The sequence below is a fragment of the Schistocerca serialis genome, chromosome 7 (assembly GCF_023864345.2).
Source record: "Schistocerca serialis cubense isolate TAMUIC-IGC-003099 chromosome 7, iqSchSeri2.2, whole genome shotgun sequence".
NCBI lineage: Eukaryota > Metazoa > Arthropoda > Insecta > Orthoptera > Acrididae > Schistocerca > Schistocerca serialis.
Genome location: NC_064644.1, coordinates 43,779,562 through 43,803,724, shown reverse-complemented (window position 1 = coordinate 43,803,724; position 24,163 = coordinate 43,779,562). Strand labels below are relative to the sequence as shown.

Here is a 24,163-nt window from a genome sequence, read left to right as displayed (position 1 = left end):
AATGTGTCGTGGCTTTTTAAAATTAAGGGTGCGACCATTCGCAGTAAACCAATGATACTTTAAGAAATGTGTTCACCATTTCTTCTGTTGGTGTATGTACGGCTTTGTTTAGTTTCAATACTAAAGTCATCTGCAAAAAGAACTAATTCTGCTTGTTCTATATTAGACCGAAAATCGTTTACATGTATAAGGAACAATAGCAACCTAAGACTGAGCCTTGGGGAATATTGTACGTGATTTCTCCCCAATCAGAATAATGTCTCCATACTACATTGACTGAATTACTAAATACAACTTTCTGCATAAATTTTTTTTTTTTTTTTTTTTTTTTTTGTGTGTTAGATATGACATTACACAATGGCTGGCTACACAGTCAATCCCATTAAACTTCACTTTATCTAGGAGAATACTGAGATTCACAGAGTCAAGTGTGTTAGGTAAGTTGCAGAAAATACCAACCAGTGATATTTTGTTATTCAATATACGTAAAATTTGGTGAGTGAAATCCAACATCCCATCCTGTACATTTTCTGCATGAAGCTGAGCCACTCTGTCTTTTCCTCTCCTATTTAGGTGTAGGCTGTGTCTTTTATATACCCATCTTCCAACTATAGCAACAGGCATTGTACTCATATGAGATTTCATTTCAGTCAGCAGCAACCTGCTCCAATGTGTTCAAATGCCTCACAGCAGTGTTAATACAGAGCTGGCCATAGTGCTGTAGGATCTCCTTGGAACTCACATTTGTGTGTTTAGTTGCTACTCCCATTTCATCCAGGTCATCCCTAATGCTGAAATTACTGTCCCTAGCCAGGCTGCTCCCCACTCCACCAACCTGATCCTCTTAATCTAAATATTTGAACAAATCCACTGTGTCCTCTGTCACCCGGCTAAGGCTATCACTTGGCTTCACAATACTTGTGACCTGGAACCCTGTTCCTTATTTGCTCTGTACCATCTGGCCTTCACCCCTTCCACGGCTACTGCTTAACAGCAACACACTTTTCTTCCTACTATCTTTTGGTGCCAACCTACACTTGCTTCTCTGCTAGATGTCTGCTGTATCCAATTGTGACTTACAGCTGGACAAGACGCTTCACCTCCTGCTTCAGGTAACAAGTCAAATTTATTCAGTATTGTATGCTCAAATGTAGATGAAGTTGAAGATCTGTTCCCCTTTCACTCAGCTTCTCATTTTACCTTTACCCGCCTCATCCAATCTTATACCCCCTTCAAACTGTTCCCAAATCTTTTTCCCCCTTCATCCTTTCCAGTTCAAATTTGTGTTTTCTAATTCAGGCTTAAGGCCACAAATCTTTGCCTCCTATTCAGTGATTGATTATCTTGTCTTTTTTTGCAGACCCTACAGTTCCAGTGGAGAGACTTGCTGAGTTCCCCATTCAGTTCCATGGATAAGGAAAGGCAAATCTACGTTTAGAGCATTTGCATGGAAAGCTTTTCACAACATCTGAAATTCTGAAGGAGACAGGGATGAACTTACAGAGTTAAAAGTTATCTACAACTGGTCCAAAAACCAGACTGCTGTTACAAGAGTTGAAGGACATAGCAAAGGAGCAGCAGTAAAAAACCAAACAGCAAAGGAAATCAAGGAGAAATTCAGAAAGTTCACAGAGGGAGAGAAAATTCAGGATTGTTGATGACAACGTAATTATTTCGGAGTTGGAAAATGACTTGGAAGATCAGCTGCAGTTTCTTGAAGAGGGATTAAAAGTGAATGTTAACAAAAGCAAAACGAGGCTAATGGAATGTGTTAAATTAAATCAGGTGATGCTGAGGGAACTAAGATTAGAAAATGAGACACTAAAAAGTAGTAGAAGAGTTCTGTCATTTAGGCAGCAAAATAACTGCCGATAGTCAAAAATGACAGGATATAATATACAGACTGCCAATAGCATGAAAAGCATTTCTGAAAAATAGAATTTTGTTAATACCGGATATAAATTAAATGTTTCCTGTCTTCTCTGAAGGTATTTGTCTGGACTGTAGCCTTGTACAGAAATGAAACATGAGCAGTAAACAGCTCAGGCAAAAAGTGGAAAGAAGTTTTTGAAAGGTGGTGTTGCAGAGGACTGCTAAAGATTAAACAGGTACATCAAGTAACTAATGAGGTGGCCAACATACACAAACAGACCACAACTCTTCCAGATTTTTGAAATCATTATACTAGCAATTGAAATTATTGTAACAATATTTTTTCACAGAGCAATCACAACCCTGTTGGAGTGCATCAGTCAAAATGTGACAATCTGTTTTAGGAACAGATTCCTGTAAATGCAAATACAAATATACCCATACACATAAGGAACATCATACATAAGGACAATCTAATATCAAAACAAGAGGGAATACTCAGAATTAACGAGAACACATCAAAAATTTTTAGTATCCACTGCATTTTCTATTGTAAAAGATATTACATAATTAAAGAATTTTTATAATATTAAACATAAGAACTTTACCATCATCTCCTTGGGGTTCACAAACTCAAGAGCATGTCTCTTGATTGCATGAAAAGCTGCATTTGGGGCATAACCAGGATGAGGAGGCGGTGGTTGTGGGGGTGGAATCTCACTGCGACCACTCTGTGATAGTTGCCGCCGCCGAACTGCCATCATACGAAGCACCTAGTACACACAACACATAAAAGAAATCCGTTTTTATCTGGTAAAGTTAATACGTAGCAAGAAATCTAGTGAGAGTAAAACTTTTAATAACAAGCAATAAATATCAACCCCTTCTCCCCCCACACTCTGATCAAATTCCTACTAAGGAACGAAACTTGTTGAGTGACACACCAAACTTCTTCAAGCAGTTTATCAACTTGTATTTGTAAACATCATCAGTTACTGGCAATTTAGCACATCTCTTAACCAAAGCTGCACACAGCTCACAACAACATCCTCAGTACCAAAGATCTTTCAGTTATGCTGCTGCTGGAGCAACAGCTTCTGGTGACTAAAGCTTAATGATACTACATGCCTTAAAGTCAGTGTGATGAGCTTCCACAAATGGTTCCATCCGTGCCCATATACTAAAATGACCTTTTACTGTGATTACTTGTTGCAGGCTAGAGTATTAATGAAATCGACACACAATAACATATTAAATAACTTTACTACCATCTGTCAGTGGGTAGTGCCTAAACAGGCATTACGTCTGTCAATTTTCTTCTTTCTGCATTGATTCATTTGTCTTCTCTGTGCCAAAGCTAGCTAAGTTTCATATATTTTGGTACCTTTAGTGCACTGATTTAAGTGAACGTTTCACAGAATTATCAGTAGAAGAGTGTGAGAAGTGGCTGAGAAACTATAAGAATCAGTTACTGTCACACAACAAATGTAATTTCATGTAGTTCCATGCAGGTATTGTGTCCCTGAATGCCCTAGTACTAAAATGCTAAATAAAAAATCAACTCCCCATTTAAACAGCACAGGTTGTCAGGGTGTCTAGCAATTGAACATTTTCAAATTCAAGGTTTTATCAAGGGCTTTCAAGACAATGTTTTTCTGTTTTACTTTTTTATTAAAACTGAGACTAAAACATCCTTTTTTCAAACCTCTATATGATATAACAGAATATGCTTAATTAAGTACAAGTTATTTCTTTAGTAGTGTCAGTCACAGACACAAATTAAAATATCTTTAAAATGTTAAATACTGTATGTTGATTTACAGGCAGTAAAAAAAATAAAAAATAAAAAATTACGAATCCTGTTTTTACAAACAGATATACAAGGTAACTCACTGACTACAGGGAACAAACTGTAGAAATTTGTCATGATAAAAATGAATAAATCATTCCTTTAAATTTTCTATTCCCCCCCCCCCCCCCCCAACTTGCTTTCATTTGTTCAATAATTGCCCCTTCTTTTCCTTTCACCTTCCTTCGCCTTAAGTTTCATATCGTCTTCGTACAAAATATGTGCATTGCAAAAACAGTGTGGAAGAATTTTGTCAATGTTGAAACAGTCAATTCCATTTGCATCCTGGGCTGTGTCATATATGTATCTATGAGCAATAAGGCTTTTTTTCTGTTTGATTTTCAACTATAATTTTGGAGTTTACAGAAAAGCCTTGCTCGACAGAAATATTTCCACGTAGGATTATTAAAATAATTTACAAAAAAAATTTAGAATTTGGACATGAATTTGAAGATAATCTGATCATACTGACCCAGAATTTATCGAGACTATTTTCACTTATCTTGTAGCATTTAATCTTGTCTTCAATTCTTTTTCCTCTGCAGCTCTCCACAAATTCAAGTATGACATGGTCTGCCTTTGAACCAGACATTCTTCCATCTGATACTAAAATTTCAAGACATATTGTCAATCATTTTTGAGCTACTTCCTAGTTTACTGCGATTTCTGGATTCAAGCAAGAAATCACACACGTTAACTTGTATTTGAAAGGCGATCTCTACTACGCCAGTAATGCATGTTTGCATTTTTTCTCTTAGCAACAATATTTCCTCTTTAGATACCTCCTTAATTATTTTCAGTGCACTTCTTGTAGCCAGATTCAGATTGAACTGACTTGCTGCTTGGACTACTGCTCAGCAATGTGGTCCAACAGTATATGGCATTGTAGTAAGTAGCCATTATACAGTGAACAGTCACTTGTTTCAACTTGATCCGTGCAGGTGTGCAAGTGGAAAAATAATGAATAAAGAAGCTACTTCTGGCCCATCCACATCCATAACACCATCAACACAGGGTGAAGCGAGAATAATTATCATAAAGGTCATGTAATGTTGCCAACGGAAGAAAAAGCAAACAGCAGAGGATGTATTTTAAAAAAGTGAATAATAATGTGGACGAATGGCGGATAGCAGCAATGGACAGAATACAGTGGAGGAGGAAACTTGTAGATGCGTGCGGTCCACTGGGCCTGATCACGTAGTAGTAGTAGTAGTAGTAGTAGTAGTGAATAATTACTTAATACTGATAATTGTATAAATGCTGCAAAATAAAACAATTATAAATGTCTAAAATGTCATTTGTCTCCTCCTGTTTGAATAATAGTGTTACAAGTCTTGATTTAATTTCATTGCTACTCAAGGTTATTGCCGCTCCACTTGACAAAATGGCTAAGCAAGCATTCACAAGCCGCAGATTTATAGACACAAAATTGCAGATTACTCCACGGTAAAGTTGACGGCTAGCTTTAACTTCTCCATTCACAATATTATGTCAGTCCGTCGCCATCAAACAGTCGTTCAGCACCACAGATCTGCCCGATACGTATAGATACATGTCATTACTCTTCACGACTGTGATGTCTTGTTTTTGACTGCTGCCAACTACAACAATCTAACAGATGATATAGTAAAAAACCTACTCACAAAGCAGTGGCAGAGCAACACACATATATTATAAAAAAAAGTTTTACTTGTGCAAGCTTTTGAAGCCAGTGGCTCCTCCTCCTGGCAGAAGAGTTGAAAGGAAAGAAAGAGGGGTGAAGGGAAAGGAACTTGAGAGGCAGTCCCCAACAATCACTCTTTCCTTCTGATCGTGTCTGGTTAAGTCTCCCCTGACCCTGTGTGCTGGTTGACTTTTCCAAACTCTAACCCCTTCCCAAACCCCTCCAGTTCCATTTCTTTCCCTTCACCACTCTTCTTCCTCCCTTCAACTCTTCTGCCTGAAGAAGGAGCCACTGGCTCTGAAAGCTTGCATACGTGAAACATTTTTTTTTATACGTGTGTGTTGCCCTGCCACTGCTTGGTGAGTAGATTTTTTATCTATCCAATTACATTATATTGTCAAAAATTGATTACTTTAGTTGATATAGTAAGTATTACAACAAGCTTAACATAATTTCGGACACTTTACTGAACTGGATATGAATGTCTCTATAAAATGCTATTAGGAAACTAATTTCTTTCATGTATTTCTACCACAGTAGCAGATCTGTACTTTACGCCAGAAGCAATGAGTTCTCCTGTCTCTTCCCCCTCTCACACGGTAGCACCAATCAGCTTCCTACGATCCCTGCCTCATGTGACAGTTCGACGAGTATAAAACAGTTACGAATCACTGTGCAAACACTGGATCACCAACGGGTATTATGTGTATAATATGTAGACTACCCTTTGAATATTCGACTGCTATTTGAAATACCACACACGGCATAGCAAGTAGAAGAAAAAGTGTGCCGTCTCCGCTAGTTCATAAGTTCCACCACGAGATGTCAGTTGCTCCGCTTGTGACCCACGGAAATACATGTTATTACGCCAAATGCTGCACACGAGCTTATTCATTCATAAAATTTATGTAATTATATGAAAAGTAGGTGGATTTAATTAACTTACCTCGGTAGACATCAATTGTCAGCTAGTTTGTATAGATTCTGGGCAGTCTTGGAAGTTTTTGGAGACTTCAACTCCTTCCAAATTTGTTTAATGCCAGTGAAAAAGCAGCATTTCATATAATGAAGGATCAGCTTGGGAATCATCTCCAAAACATGATCTTCAGAGCATCAAACGTTAGATATTTCAACAATTATGTGGTCCAAACTATTGAGGCAATCATAAAAAAAGGTTGCCCCATAAACTGTCATCACGGAGTTCTGCATAAGAACATTGAAGATGCCTTTCGATGGATATGTGAGCAACGTCTTTTCTATAGAAGAGCCATAATCTCTAATAGATCTAAGTAAAGAGAATGGGATGTCAGACAAATTTCCACTTAGAAGGTACAAACACTTATGGCATTTTACAGCTTTTCTTGCTTGATGCACCACGTAACCTGTCAGATGATAAACTAAACATTCCTTTCCTGTGGTGCTTTCAAGACTCTTTGGCATATGTTGTGGATTCGGATGAGCCTTTGTGAAGTTATGAGGAACACACAGCATTTTTTAAAATTACATCTTCCATTTCCAGAACTCTGTCTCTGTTCTTTTGCTGCAAATGACTGGCTAAAGTCCGCATTTGGCGTACATATGACGTCAATGAAAATTCACATTTATGTTCGCAGTTTCCACAGGAACATAGGGCTAGTTTTACAGGAATGTACACGCACTGTAACATGTGCAAGCTCAAGAAGTCTATTACTGACGGGTGATCATTACAACTCAGAGACCTTACGATACCGAAATGACGTTCAAGTGGGTCCTGATTAAATTTTGCAGTAAGACATAGCTGAAATCTTTTTCTCAAAAATATTCAGATATCTCTAATGTACTTTCAATGGTTACTCTTAGTGACTGGAGAGTTTGTTCGGAAACAAAGCTGTTATTTTTATCGGCGAGAATGCTTTTTCATTTTATTAATGTTTTGTGAGCCTCTGAGTTTTTGTACAATGCATCCTTAGGAAACGAAGAATTAAGTGTGTCCACTACGTTATTCATACATCTAGTGAATGATTCCGCTGATTCACTGCCTTTGAATCTTGTTGCTTTAATTTCCCTGAAGAGTTTTATGCCACTGGCTACTGAGTTACTGAATAACTGCAGGGCTAATCTTACATTCATTCATTGAAATGACGTCGAGTTCAAGTGGGTGGAAGTTAACTTGTGGCAAACTTTTAATCCGGCAAATCCTGGGAAATTATCTTCTTGACATACACTGCAATAAAAATTATAGTTGACGATCTCATCGTTAAAAAGGACTTCAGTTTTATCACAGAAATTATTTCTTACACACTTTATTGCGTGAACAGTGTCTGAAAATGCCCAAACTCTTCTGGTTTCATCAACAGGATTTGATATAGAGCAAGTTACATTTTTTTACATGGATAATCACTTGAATCAGTATCTGGGCAAGACGACGTCTCCTGGAGTTGCATTGCGACCTGCATACACAGCAACAGGTTAGATCCAGTTATGCAACGGAGGAACAAACATGAACACGATAGCATGATTGGCAAGTTTATTCTTACAGTCGTATCGAGTATATGCTCCTAAATTGACGGAACCATCAACTTTCAGGGAATTGTTATCAAATTGCAGTTCTTCTTGGAGCTTAATTTCATCAAAAATCAGCACACCTAAGCGTTTGTTTTCATCTTGTTCTTTCTAAAAATAATTTTTAATGGCCGCTACAGTGCGTGTATTGATTCCATACGAGCATTTTGAGACCCTTTACTAAATTTTGAAGATGTGCTTCAGAAGGAAGTGGCAACAAACCATGCTTCAAACAATGTCTGTATCCTTTGGGCAACTTAATTTTTAAGAGCTGTCCAGAAGAAACTCATCATCATACCGCATTCCCTTAGTGCTTTTTAATTGGCATTTCTTTATCATAGTGTCTATTTTTATTTTCTGTTTCTTACTCAGTTCGGAATGATCTAGGAGTTTTGATTGAGCTGTCTTATACTTTTCGTCTGAAAGCTGCTTTCGCAGTAGATGAATTTCTGCGTTCGCTGTTCTTAGTTTATTATGTAACCGCACAACTTCCAGCTTCTTACACTTTAATGTTCTCTTTAGTGAAATGAATGCTGCATCCAGTACCTTCCAAACAGTTTCCTCGACAGATGAAACACTGGGAAACATCAGAACTTCTTGCTGAACGTTTTCTTTACAGCAGCTACTCTTTTGTGAGTGTTTTACTGGCGGTGGTTTTCTTTTGTGCAATATTTTCGATAGATGTTTCAGTACATTTTGAAATAAATGAAGGACTGCCCCTGATTTTAGAGAACACCTTTGTCTTCGAATTTTAACTTGTTTACCCTCGATGATAAACACATCAGCTTTTATAATAAGTTCCTCACAGAAATGTGAATCACACGTGAAACAATTTTGAGTTAGAATTATGTTTAGCTTTACTTTCTGGGTAGCTAGATCTGCACGCTGGAACGAAACAAGTCGGCATTTTTTATCGGTCTTCAAATACAAATAACTATATCCCTAAACACCACTTATTCACCACAGACTTCAACTCTTCAACGTTCACTCACAACACCATAAACACACACAAAATAAGCACAGACAATAGCGAAACACACCTTCGGATAAAACAAAATCGTGAGAACTTGAGTCGCACGCCACCCGTCCTATGCTGCCTGTGTTAACGGGCGGGGAGTCAGCACACTTTTTCTTCTACTCGCTATGCACATGGTTTAAACTGATAATATATCAATATGGGTACTGTACTGAATTTTTTTAAAAAAAAATCAAGGTTTTTAAAGAAAATTTAAGGTTTTTTCCTGTTTTTCTTTTCCCCCTGATTTTGAAAATTCCTGGCCTTTTCCAGGTTTTCAAGATTTCTAGGTTCACTGGATGCCCTGAACATACAACTCTCATTTCATCTTATGTCACTCTGTTAATTACATAAATTCTTCATGTTCACCAGCCCTCCAATATATAGAGCTTAATGGACAGTAATGTAAAGCTAAAAACAGAAAAGGAGTAGTAAAAGTATGCTCATTGCCACCTTATCTGCTTAAAGTTTTCATCAAAAAATCTGTGAAGATTTTGAAGAGGAAAACATGTGGAGTTTAAAGTAAACAAAATTTCCATTCGTTGGTTAAGATTTTTGGATGATGTTTCCTTAGTAGGTGAAAGTGAGAGACACACACAGATTACACTTCCCGAATTTGTAGCAATTACGAAAAAGTTTGAAATTAAATTTATGTAAAAATTAAAAGGAAAAAAAATCAAGACAGCAAGTAAATAAAAATGATGACTACTGGCATCAAAACTGGAAGAAGAAAGAGTTGAAAATTTTTATTATTTAGGCACCTCAATTGTGGAAGACAACAAGAAATCGAACAATGAATTGGTGATAGCTGGACTCTAATTGAAGAGAGACAAAAAGTGCTTACAAGCAATGGAAATGTAGCTTTGGAGATGACTAAGCAGAATCAGCTGGACAAAATTAAAATCCTGTGAAGACATATTCAAAGAAATCAATGATCAAAGGAGCCAGGAACCTCCTGGCAACTATACAATAAAGGAAAACTTAAATTTTTGGATAGGAGATTCATTTAACCATAATAAGCATTTACCATATTTACTCGAATCTAAGCCACACTCGAATCTAAGCTGCACCTGATAAATGAGACTCGAAATCAAGGGAAAAAAAATTTTCCCGAATCTAAGCCGCACCTGAAATTTGAGACTCGAAATTCAAGGGGAGAGAAAAGTTTTAGGCCGCACCTCCAAATTGAAACAAAGTTGGTCCATTGTAATATGAAACACAATTTAGGTCGAATGAATGATGATACAGCTACAGTAGTTTGGTTCGAGTCGTAAGCTTAGCAGTTAAGCTTTGCTATGCGTCAGGCGCTCCATCCGTATTTATATGGGTACCCTTCCTTTTTCACGTGCTTCGTCTGGTTTGAATTGATTGTTTATTTTTCTTTGATCTGATAAGTGCCGTTCCCTTTGTTATAGGTGGTTACGTCACTCTAAGCTGAAAATACATTATTGTACTGTGTCATGCATCGTCTGTCGCATTCTGACGAGTGTTTACGACCTGCCGCCGCTCGCAACATGGCTTGCTTTAGTGCGCGCTACCGAGCTTACAAAAATACTGCATGTGATTCACAATTCATAAAAGTTCCTATTAGCAACCATCTCTTCTCACAGGTAGGAAAAAATTCAGAACGTAGAGTTGGCCATATTGACAAACATCCCAAACAGCCTTGCCAGTCGGATTTTCATAGTACATTGAAATCCTGCCACATTCAAAGATGAACAATAAGGAATTTGTATTTACTTCGTTGGATAATGTATGAAAATGCAATGGTCGAAACTCCAGGCAGAGAAAAAAAGCTAGTCTTCCACCTTTTTTTTTTTTTTTTTAATTTACTGACGCAGAGTATTTATCTTTGTGCCTGCAAAGCATGACTCTGTAGCGCTACATATATTCGACGGCAGAAGTTAGTTGTGGCGGCACCTACCAACATTTTTCAGAACTTCTGCTTACTTTGCACTCGATTCTAAGCTGCAGACGGTTTTTTGGATTACAAAAACTGGAAAAAAAGTGTGATTTAGATTCAAGTAAATACGGTAACAACTGTACCAGAAGAAAAATTCTGGTGAAAAACTTCAACCCAAGAGAAAACAGGAGATCTGTTGAATGTAATAAAAAGTACACATTATGAAGAAATGAAGAGTATGGCACAGAATAAAGAATGGTTGCAAAGACAAGGCTTAAATAGCCTTTAAAAGACGGAGAGTGTGATGGTGGTGATGCTTAGACACCCATTTTGAACAAAATGTCCTCGCATTTACTATCAGTAATTTAGGGAACCAACTGGAAATCAAAATCTTGTTAACTGGAAAGGGTTTGTAAGCACACTCCTCCGAGATGTGGGTCCAGTGTCTTAGGCACTGAAGCACATTGTTCAGTTTATTTTTCAAATGTAACAAGTTTTCACAATCAGATGCTTGTTGCTGTTGCTGCTGCTGCGGTGGTCTTCAGTTTGAAGACTGGTTTGTTAGAGCTTTCCATCTTCTGCTACACTCTTGCAATTTAAGTTCATTTGCTCTTGGCAGTTTTTCACATCTTAAAACAGGAAGTCTTTGTCACTGTATCTCTAACGAAATATTGGCCTTCTTAAAACATTGAGTATCACTTCAATTGCAAAATATAATGGAAAACAGAAATAAAAACTATTTGGTGCAGTGTAGACCTATCACAATAATAATGAAAAAAATTCATTTTGTAATTAGGCTACCTGTTTTGAGTATCTTTAGATTTAAGATGAATTTAACACTGTTGTATCCTCTATTTTTTGGTTTAACTGAGCTTTACAGCACTATTACAAGATCACAATAGGTAATCATAATGAAAACTGTAGTGAGGAATCCAGATAGTGTTTCTTTGTTGTTCTACCACTGGTCACAATATTGCTAAGCAGTCTTGTCACAGTTGTAAATCTACATGAAAGTAATGATGTTTCATCTAAAAACAATTAATTAAAAAGCAAATAAAGCTGCTAGCAGTTACAATGTGGTTTGGCATCTTCAAAATAACTGTGGAAGCAGTAATTTTTCTGACTAATATTCAAGTGAAAGGTGTGAGACATTTTAAACAAGTAAACATGGTAAGAGAATTAGTGTAAAAGCAAAATTATGGGAAAAAAATTGTGTTCACTAACACAGGGATACAAAGTATTACCCCATTATTTATTTATGGGTTTTCCCACGTGTATTCAAACTTTCAGTTCTCTTTGCATATTTCCCCACTCCCTCCCGCCCTGAATGAAAATCATCTTCAGCACAAGTACAGACAATGTGGCACCAAAAACTCTAATTTCAAAACATCTTGCTAAAAATACTACCAATATTGAAAATATTTTGGTTATGATGTTGGACTCAAGTTAATAGGCGTGAATACATTCAGGTTTATTCATAAATAAAAAACTAAAAAGATTCTTAAGGTGTATTTTCGTAAAATTCAAACAATAAAATGTGAGTAACAAAATATGTCCCTATTTAACTGATGGAATAATAAGAACAATTATTACCTCTGCATTGCAATGCCTGTCATATAAATGAGTCATTAGTGAAAAGCGCTTCCTTTTCATGGCATCACAACGCTCCCACAAGCACTGAATTTCTTCACTGCCCTTTGGACAGTGTGCCTCACATGCATGCATGTATACTTGGTTGGCAGACTTGAAACTCCTGCAAATACAAAGACAAAAAAATAACAAGGCTTTTAGGAAATGTGTTTTACATTTAATGACATTAAAGTTATAAAGCTATAGAAATTATTGTTAGCAGGCTGCTTAGAAGAGTAAAAAATTAACACAAGAGCAACAAAATTTTTGTTTCCCTGGCTTATAATTTTTTGTGTCATAACTACCAATAATGGTATGTGGGTACACTTTCTGTCACTGTACTGTACAGAAGAAATGCTTTCTGTAACAACGTTCACATCAAAATTTATTTTGTGGCTTTCAGCTAAAAATCCAGGATCTTCAAAAGTATATTAAATGAAAGCATACAAAGGTGCATAAGACATACTAGTGGACTATCAGTGTGGCTTTCAACCAGACAGAGAAACAGCTTATCAAATATTTGTGATACGACAAATGATGGAAAAGTTCTATGAATATGATATAGATCTGCATTTCCTGACTTCAAACAAGCTTTTGACAGCTTCAATCGTCAAGAACTATACACAGTGCTGGAAGAAGTCGGTATATGTGCTAAACTAATAAGACTAATCAAAATGACAATGACAGAGACAAGAGCAAAACTAAAGGTCCTTAGCAGAACAAATGAAAGCTTTGACTTTAATAAAGGTGTGAAGCAGGGTGACAGTCTCTCTCCACTGTCCTATTCAATATAGCCCTGCATAGTGTATAAATAAAATCAACAAAAGAGGCACCATATTTATGAAAACTAGCCACATATGTGCACGTGCTGATGATATTGCTATAGTAGGAAGAAATATCAATACACTTCAAGAAACATACCGGGCAATGGAAACAGAAGCCTTATTAAAAACTGGTCTCACAATAAATGAAAACTAAATGAAATATACAGTGTTTTATAATTTTTTTTTTTTTTTATCTGGCAAATCCAGATTTCAGCTACTGCCTAGCCATTATCAATGCACTATATTCTAGTCTCGATACACATCAGTTCCATGTTGTTTGGGCGTCAGTCACAGTTCTTTGAATACTACTGGATTTGCCAAATAAAACCCACAAAAAAAGGACAGCTAATTGCTGCATTCTATAATTTATAAATAATATCACAGTTGCTGAGTGCGCCAACTTTCATAATGGAAGGTAACCAGATGAAAATATATGGTAATGTCACAATATGAGACCAGAAGAACTCCTAAAGACCCAAACATCAATGGGAAATGCTGCAAAGGAGTGTCCTCTTTTAACTACTTGGGAGCCCTAAAAACAAATGATAACAGCGTCAGAACGGCTATAAGGGAAAGATACAAGCAGGGAACAGATCTTACTTTGCAAATACGAAACTTTTCAGAAATAGCCTTGTTACAAGAAAAACAGAGCTGCTAATATATAACTCCCTATTCCGCCCAGTTATCACATACGTGTCAGAGGTATGGACATTGACAGAACATGATAAAAATACACTAAGAACCTTTGAGCAGAAAATACTACATAAAATCCATGGCCCAGTAAGGGAGGAAGAAGGCTGGAGAATACGCTACAATGTTGAATTACAAGAGTTAAATACAAGGTAGGGACATACTAAAATTTGTGAAATCACAGTGAATATGATGGCTAAGACACACTGAGAGAACAGCAGAAGATAGAATTCCAAAGAAAATTATGAAAGGCACGATCCATTCAGCCAGGCAAAAAGGGAGACCTAGAAGAAGACGGACTGATGACATAATAGTGGATCTCACCAGTAGGTGGAAGATTGTTGAGGAAGCCAAGGCCCACCAAGGTATGTGGCACTACTGAAGAAGAAGAAGAAGACGAAGAAGAAGAAGAAGAAGAAAATACAGGGCAATGCCTGAAGTGAATTTCTGTTTAGAATATAACTTCTTAACTGTGCATTCTTGTAAGTTAGCAGCACACGCCTTTTATCGATGCTTATTGGAGTAGATAGTTTAGGGGTTGTATTTTCTACAAAAATTCTTAGACACTGTCATAACATTCCTGTGTTACAGACAACATGCCGTATTAAAATAGGCTTGTGGCCGATTACTGCTGGCAATCACATGGCGCACACAATATAACAAAATAAATCAAATCAAATCAAACAATGGAAAATGCAGGATGGAATAATGACAATATTAGGGGAAGGACTGATTGCTAATCACTGTATAGATGAGATATTCATCTACAGACTGCTATACATTTAAGCTTTTGGCCAAAAGGCTTCTTCTAAAGCAGAAAACACACAAACATTCACACAAGCGCAGCCACAACTCTCATAGCTGTATACCCTGTCTCCTCTATATGTGGAGTATCAATCTATCCTCAAGACATACAGTAAAATATATATGTAATATAAGCACCAACAAAATCTGATGTCAATGTGTTCCTAAGCCACATAAAATCCATATACATATATTTTGGGTGGGGAGGGGGGATGAAAAAACTTGAGTTAAAACATGTTCAAGGACTGAACACAACAACAAACAATGTATTCTTTTATGAAGATGGAGGAGGAAATATTGTGGAATCTGCATGTCATCCAGTGACAAACCCATGAAAACTATTTACAATTATTATTATTATTATTTCTTTCCTTTCTCAGACGTTATGTCTGGTTGAAAATGGAAAGTGACGTGGACCTTGACCAAGCGTGACTTCTTTTTAACTGTACGGGATATGTTACATTGCATTTAGGAACTTTCGGGTAATTGAACATGTATCAATAATTACAGATTTCTGTAGTTGTATATATACATTTGGATGTAGCTGTATTGCGTTGATGTACTGGTGGATATTGTGTGGTATGACTCCTGTAGTTGATAGTATAATTGGTATGATGACAACTTTATCCTGATGCCACATGTCCTTGACTTCCTTAGCCAGTTGGATGTATTTTTCAATTTTTTCTCCTGTTTTCTTTTGTATATTAGTTGTATTGGGTATGGATATTTCGATTAGTTGTGTTAATTTCTTCTTTTTATTGGTGAGTATGATGTCAGGTTTGTTATGTGGTGTTGTTTTATCTGTTATAATGGTTCTGTTCCAGTATAATTTGTATTCACCATTCTCCAGTACATTTTCTGGTGCATACTTGTATGTGGGAACGTGTTGTTTTATTAGTTTATGTTGTATGGCAAGTTGTTGATGTATTATTTTTGCTACATTGTCATGTCTTCTGGGGTATTCTGTATTTGCTAGTATTGTACATCTGCTTGAGATGTGATCTACTGTATGTTGTTTGCAAAGTCTGCATTTATCTGTTGTGGTATTGGGATGTTTAATAATATGCTTGCTGTAATATCTGGTGTTTATTGTTTGATCCTGTATTGCAATCATGAATCCTTCCATCTCACTGTATATATTGCCTTTTCTTAGCCATGTGTTGGATGCTTCTTGATCGATGTGTGGTTGTGTTAGATGATACGGGTGCTTGCCAATTTACTTTCTTCGTATCTGTTGATGTTATGTGATCTAAAGGGTTGTAGAAGTGGTTATGAAATTGCAGTGGTGTAGCCGATGTCTTTATATGAGTGATTGCTTTGTGTATTTTGCTAGTTTCTGCTCGTTCTAGAAAGAATTTTCTTAAATTGTCTACCTGTCCATAATATAGGTTTTTTATGTCAATAAATGCCCTTCCTCTTTCCTTTCTGCTTAATGTGAATCTTTCTGTTGCTGAATGTATGTGATATATTCTATATTTGTGGCATTGTGATCGTGTAAGTGTATTGAGTCCTTCTAGGTCTGTGTTACTCCATTTCACTACTCCAAATGAGTAGGTCAATATTGGTATAGCATAAGTATTTATAGCTTTTGTCTTGTTTCTTGCTGTCAATTCTGTTTTCAGTATTTTTGTTAGTCTTTGTCTATATTTTTCTTTTAGTTCTTCTTTAATATTTGTATTATCTATTCCTATTTTTTGTCTGTATCCTAGATATTTATAGGCATCTGTTTTTTCCATCGCTTCTATGCAGTCGCTGTGGTTATACAATATGTAATCTTCTTGTTTAGTGTGTTTTCCCTTGACTATGCTATTTTTCTTACATTTGTCTGTTCCAAAAGCCATATTTATATCATTGCTGAATACTTCTGTTATCTTTAGTAATTGATTTGTTGCTGCCAGTAGTTTTAGATCATCCATGTATAGAAAATGTGTGATTTTGTGTGGGTATGTTCCAGTAATATTGTATCCATAATTTGTATTATTTAGCATGTTGGATAGTGGGTTCAGAGCAAGGTAGAACCAGAAAGGACTTAATGAGTCTCCTTGGTATATTCCACGCTTAATCTGTATTGGCCGTGACATGATATTATTTGAATTTGTTTGGATATTAAGTGTGGTTTTCCAATTTCTCATTACTATGTTTAGGAACTGTATCAATTTAGGATCTACTTTGTATATTTCCAATATTTGTAGTAACCATGAGTGGGGTACACTATCAAAAGCTTTTTGGTAATCAATGTATGCGTAGTGTAGCGACCTTTGTTTAGTTTTAGCTTGATATGTCACCTCTGCATCTATTATCAGTTGCTCTTTACATCCTCGTGCTCCTTTGCAACAGCCTTTTTGTTCTTCATTTATAATTTTGTTCTGTGTTGTATGAGTCATTAATTTCTGTGTAATGACTGAAGTTAATATTTTGTAGATTGTTGGTAGGCATGTTATGGGGCGATATTTAGCTGGGTTTGCTGTGTCTGCTTGATCTTTAGGTTTCAGATAAGTTATTCCATGTGTAAGTGTATCAGGGAATGTGTATGGGTTTGCAATGTAACTGTTAAATAATTTAATGATATGGTTATAATAGAGGGAACACATTCCACGTAGAAAAAATATATCTAAAAACAAAGATGATGTGACTTAACCAAATGAAAGTGCTGGCAGGTCGACAGACACACAAACAAACACAAACATACACACAAAATTCAAGCTTTCGCAACAAACTGTTGCCTCATCAGGCTCCTTCCCTCTTTCCTGATGAGGCAACAGTTTGTTGCGAAAGCTTGAATTTTGTGTGTATGTTTGTGTTTGTTTGTGTGTCTGTCGACCTGCCAGCACTTTCATTTGGTAAGTCACATCATCTTTGTTTTTAGATATGTTAAATAATTTAGTTAGATGTGAATGTGTTTAGGTGAACTACTTTAGCCAGAAATTTGCTATTTTATCTTTTCTAGGGGCTTTCCAATTGTGAGTAGAATTAATTGCTTGGGTGACTTCATGATGCAAAATTATCACTTCAGGCATTTGTGGTATCATCTTGTATGTATCTGTTTCTGCTTGTATCCACCGTGCATGCCTGTTATGTTGTACCGGGTTTGACCATATGTTGTTCCAGAAGTGTTCCATGTCTGTTATGTTTGGTGGATTGTCTATTTTAATGTGTGTGTTATCTATTGTCTGGTAAAATTTCTTTTGGTTTGTGTTGAATGTTTGGTTTTGTTTCCTTCTATTTTCACTTTTTCTGTATCTTCTAAGTCGTTTGGCCAATGCTTGTAATTTCTGCTTCTTTTCATCTAATTGCTCTATCGCTTCTTGTTGTAGATTTTACCTAACCTTTTTCGTTTTTTGTCTGATATTTCATTTCGTATAAATTGTGTTAGCTGTCCGATGTCTTTTCTCAGTTTTTCTATTCTGATCTGTAGCCTGTGTTGCCATGCTGGTTTTGTGAGTTTCTTCTGTGTGTTGGTTGGTTCTGATCTCTGCCTAGTGTGTATATTTAGTGTAGTGAGTGCTCCTATATAAACCAGTAGTTGTAACTCTTCCATAGTTGTGTTTTCATTTATTTTGTTGTGTATGATTGTGTTGATAGTTTTTATTGTTGTTTCGACTTGTGGGTTATTTGGCGGTCTATGCAAGAATGGTCTAATGTCTGTATTTGTGTCTTTGTATTCTATATATGTCAGCTGAAATTTTTCTTCTATATCTAACATGTGTGTTACTTCGAGTATTATTATTATTATTTACAGGAAACACTCAAAAGATACACAAAGGCTCTGAAAGCCTTTCAACTAACATGGAACCACTCCAATGACTATGCCCCACAATGTAGAATTACAACATTACCAAGGCAGTTGTTTTGCTGGAAGCTCTATTTGCACCCCAAACTATATTTCATTAGCAGAAACTGACAAGCAAGAACTGAAAATGATTAGGGAAATATGCAGCTCCACACAAGGAAATGCAATTTGGGCGAAGAGGAAAACTGTACATTATCAGTACATATTTACAGAATGTACTACGGACCTCAAAGTTATTCAAAATACTTATTACCAAGGAGGTTATAATTAATTTGCAAACAGAAGTTACTAAAAAGGCTACAGGAAAATAATCATTCAGAAGACATCATAGGAATCTATTAACAGTCAGTGAAACAAGTGTTCATGGAGAAACAAAATTGGAAAACTTATAAGAAATGGTAATAAGAATGGAAGTAAAAAAGACAGTCAATTCATAAAGAGATTTTGGGAGAATAAGAAGGTAGATACCACCAACCCAAGTACGAGGGTAATCCCAAAGTAAGGTCTCCTACTTTTTTATAAATACATAGATTTGTTTATTTCTACAATGGGTTACATCGGTTTACAGCTTGAACGTTTAGCTATTTTTTGACATAATCACCATTTCTGTCAATGCATTTTTGTAGACACCGTGGCAGTTTTTGTATGCCCATGTCATTCCAGCTCACCGCCATGCTGTTCAGAAAGTTATGAACCTCTTATTTCACATTGTCGTCCAAGCTGAATCGCTTTCTGGCCAAATGTTCTTTTAACCTAGGGAACAGATGATAGTCACTGGGCGCCAAGTCAGGACTATAGAGTGGGTGGGTGATTACATTCCACCGAAACTGCTGCAAGAGAGGAATGGTTTGCCGAGCGATGTGTGGGCAAGCGTTGTCATGGAGAATGTGTACAGCCTTGCTTAACATTCCTCTTCTCCAGTTTGGAATTGCCTGTTTGAGTTTTTTCAGAGTCTCACAGTACCTGTCAGCGTTAATTGTGGTCCCAGCGATTCAGCTTCGATGACGAGGTGAAAGAAGAGGTTCATAACTTTCTGAACAGCATGGCGGTGAGCTGGTATGACATGGGCATACAAAAACTGCCACAGCATCTACAAAAATGCATCCACAGAAATGGTGATTATGTGGAAAAATAGCTCAATGTTCAAGCTGTAAACTGGTGTAAACCATTGTAGAAATAAACAGATCTATGTACTTATTAAAAAAAAAAAAAAATAGGAGACCTTACTTTTGGGATTACCCTCATAAAAACTTTGAGAACATGGTTTTTGTTCAAATGAAGACAGGAAGAAATACAAAAAAGACTTGGAAGGGAGAATGGAAGTTTATCATCAAATTATTTGGCAGGTCTGTCTGTATCAGACAAGTTGGTGCACAAGTTCTTAGCATGCTTTGATAAGTTTAATAAACATAACAGATACTTCAGTCATCAATAACATATTCTCCATCAGTATTTACAGGGTCTTACAATGCTGGGGTAACTTTTAGATACTGTGACTGTGGAAATCACGTGGTTTGAGGTGAAAAATTCGATGGGGCCATTTTCATCTGGAGAGCAAGTTCTTTTCACAGTTGTTTGACAGAGAGCATAAAAGGTGACAAACTGAGGGTGCAAGAACACATGAATAAGGTGGGTATGGAATGACTTCCTACTTCAACTCCAGTGTAGCAAAATGCAAGCGAGCATTATCATGAAGTAGCATCACTTCACGCAGTCTTACTGATCATTGGTCTTAGACTGTGTCTGCAAGATATCTCAGTTGTTGACAATAAATGTCAGCAGTGATGGTTACACCTGGGAAAGCAATTTGTAGTACACCAGCACCATCACTGTCCCACCAGATACGTAACATTACATTTTGTGGATGCACGCAGGTGTTTTTTTATGAGGAGTTGCAGCTTTGTTTGGCACAACTATTCCTTGCTTTCCCTTATGTTAATATAAAGACGTCATTTCTCATCACCAGTAACAATTCAGGATAGGAATGGTTGGTGTTGTTCACAAGCCAACTGAGGACGAACAAGCGGAGATGCACATATGGCCACCCATTGTTTCTTGTGGTTTTGACTTAAGAGCACTCAGTACGCATACGCCCCATTTCTGAACCTTCTGCACTGCATGAAAATGTCACATGATGGGGAAGGACTCTGTTCACCATATTTGCCAGTTCTCGAGTACACTAATGTGCATTATTGTAGATTAATGTGTTTGAACTATCTTCACTGATGTAAAAACGATCCTCCTTAAATAATGAAAACCATTTTCTTGCCATGCTCTTTCCAATGGCATTATTCCCATACACAGCGCAAATGTTTCCTGTTTTCTCCACTGCTGTCACCCATCTAATGAATTTAAACAGAAGAATAGGTCTGAGAGTTCAAATTCCTTCACTCGACACTCCACTTTCAAGCCTCTATAGCTTCACTCCCTGTCTCCAAATGACAAAATGACAATACTCAAATAGTAACAGTGAGTTACAAATAAGAAATGATAATCGATAAATAAACCCATAGCAACCAGAATACCAACATGCAAAACAAAAATGCTAAGGATTCATGCAACAACGTAATACTTATACTCTGCCCCAAGATTACACAACAACATGGATGTCTAAAGCATTATACATTTCGAGGTTAAGTGCTTGCAATTAAAATTACACGACAAGATTGTGGCACTGCCCAGTTGTAAACAAATTTTACAAAGATTCAACATCTTCAAGCCAAAAATTGTGTCCACTTATTCCTATAACAAGTAAACTAAATTGTTCAATGAACAACCATCATGCCAGCATTAGAAAATTTTACTGTTCACTAAATTATGATAAAAACTCTACAAAATAGTGGCTGCAATTTACTACAAAAGCCAAAGAAAACAAGTTTATGAATATGTCTCACCTCATGCACCCTCTCCACTCACAGAGGAACTGAGATGCATCAACAGTAGGAACACCCAATGGCTTCTGTGGAGCATTTGATGGAGTTGTCATTGTGCTGTTGACACTGACAACTGACCTGGCTTGTGTCATTACAGTAGAAGTCTGTGCCAAAGGAGGAAGGGAAGGAGAAGGAGAAGGTGAGGGCGTATGAGGTCGAACCATTTCAATTATGTTCGATCCTCCTCCAGAACTGGTGTTGTTTGCAGTGGGCTGAACCGACTGCACCTGAGGTGTCCGCGATTCTACTACCTTTGCTGCAACTTGAGAGCTTGGGGCAAGGCTGGGACGAACTGTGGTAGAAACTGTTTGCTGGAAAGGAGGACGAGGGACGGAGACTGGTGGTGATGTCCTTGCCCTCACCACAGTTGTTACAGGAATAGCACCAGCAGTACTGGACGGTGTTAGGGCTGGGGCAGGTCTGTGAACAGGTTGAGATGCTGGCCGGACTGGAGGAGGAGACAACGAAGTAGCTGTTGAAGATGGCACCAGTGCAGGAGGTGGCTGTGGTGCAGGCCGTGGCACCTGTGTCACCACTACAGGCTGCCCCTGGGGAGTAACCATCACCTGTACCAACAAGAAAATGGAAGACCAACTCATTCATTGTGACAAAGAATGAAAATATTTTACACAACACATAATGAATTCTTAATCTTTGTGCACAGGACTTTTGATGGGAAAAAAAGTAGAAAATTCCATATATGACACAAAACTAGCAATTTGGTCTCAGTAAATCTGTCCTGTTACAACATAAAAATATATTGTGATTCTTTAGATTTTCCCGGCATATTATATGTTTATGCTCTTCACGTGAATTCTGCCCAATATGATCCTTCACTATACGATATTTCGGCGAACCATCTGGCCACCATCTTCAGGTGCGATCGCCAAGTACACAATCACGCCAGAACTGTGTACTGCATACTCGGCAATCGCACCTGAAGATGGCGGCCAGATGGATCCCCAAAATATTGTGTAGTGAAGACGATCATATCCGGCAGCATACCCGTGAAGAGCATAAACAAAATATATTGTTAGAGGTCCACCTAAAAAATACAATTACTGTTTTGTGGCCAAACATGTTTCCACAGAGTGTACCAGCCTACTTTATAGGAACACTGTTTGAAAAATTATGGCTTGTCTCCACCATTCGGATATAGTGATGTAAACAACTAACATTTTTATAGTGAGACAAAATAAAAAAACTGTATGTAACTCAAAAAGGCTAACTGGACTTGGATTTCCACGTTTCTTCAATAACTGTAATGTAGGGAAACAAAGCCTCACTGGCACACAGTCTAAAAAATAATATTCATGAGTTCTCACAGACATTGTGCTGTCTCACAACGAAAAACAACTATCTTTGCATGACCAATCAACAACATATTTGCCCCAAGAACTGAAACACAAATCATGCCATATTGCGTTTATGGGTTTCAATTACTGTAGAGCCTGTATCTTCTCTTTGGATTTCAATAGTCCTTAACAGAATTCTGTACTTATTTTCTGTAAGGTGACAACCAATGAGCAGCTCTGTGACCTCTATTTATGTTTTGGACATTTGCACATTTCTATGGACAGGAACTGACAATACAATGGATTTATCAATCACAAATGCCTTCCAGAAGAGCCAGTAATGTAAGTGACTGCTGTCAGTACGGTAACAGTATCTACATTGAAAATTTACAATCAAGAAGTCATCTCAAAATTAACACAGTCCTGTTTGGGGTTAAATGTAATCATCTGGTGGTGATATACAACTATTGTGTTACATGGTTGTCACCACTGTATAATCCCTTACATGTTGTGTGATGTAGAAACTGGAAATGTGGACACGATTCATAATTTTTCCACATTATTTTTGTCATCCTGTTGACGTGGAACATAAAACATCTTTAAGGCTAAATGAATACCTTTTGATGCTGCTGGAGAGGTATCTGGCCCTGGGAGTTTCCTGGTGCTGGGGAAGATGTCTGTGGTTGCAGGATGATTATGGTCTTGGTGCCAGTACCCTGCTGCTGTGCTGTCTGTGCCACCAGCACAGTCTGTCCTTGACCTTGAACCAAAGCTGTCTGGGGCACAACATATGCCTGGCCTGCCTGAAGGTACTGTCCCCCAACACCACTCACGCTACCTGGGCTCAGAATCAGCTGACTACCACCTGCTTGCTGCAGTACCACCTGTATCAATGTTTGCTTGTTAGCTATGTTACAGTATCATGTGTAAAATATAGTTACATTTGGAACTGTTAAAATTCTTCTCTTTCTACATAGTAAAGTTAGCTCCATAGATATTCAATGTCACCAGCTAAGATGCAAAACTTCAACTAATTTTTACAAAATTTCATGCAATTCCCACACAGAACACAGTTTTGATTAAAACAGATATGGATCATTGGGATAGTTGAACCAATTTGTTGTAAAATCACAACTGTACCAAATCATGTCAACTGCCATAAAACTGTTAGCAATAAAGAATTTGGCAAGGTTTCATAGAATACATTAGTAAATAATACAAAGTTACATCTCAGATGGACACTTCAAAATGATTGTTAAGTAACATGCATCTACAAATGATTCAGGGGCTGTAATAAGCAAATAAATAGACACAATAATGGACTCATCTGCAGAATTCTACGAATGAATGACATT

The 24,163-nt window shown here is 37.2% G+C and overlaps 1 protein-coding gene across 8 annotated transcripts in view; it reads right to left on the bottom strand.

The window, feature by feature from the left end:
- The window catches only part of LOC126412823 (AT-rich interactive domain-containing protein 2-like), a 323,653-nt gene that overhangs the window by 34,315 nt on the left and 265,175 nt on the right, over positions 1–24,163 (bottom strand). For all 8 annotated transcript variants that reach the window (XM_050082643.1, XM_050082642.1, XM_050082640.1 and 5 more), the window contains 4 exons: positions 23,426–23,692; positions 21,475–22,079; positions 12,437–12,596; positions 2,481–2,645 (listed from right to left, as the gene is read on the bottom strand). In XM_050082643.1, the coding sequence (XP_049938600.1) occupies positions 2,481–2,645; positions 12,437–12,596; positions 21,475–22,079; positions 23,426–23,692 (1,197 nt within the window). The remainder of the gene's footprint in view (positions 1–2,480; positions 2,646–12,436; positions 12,597–21,474; positions 22,080–23,425; positions 23,693–24,163) is intronic.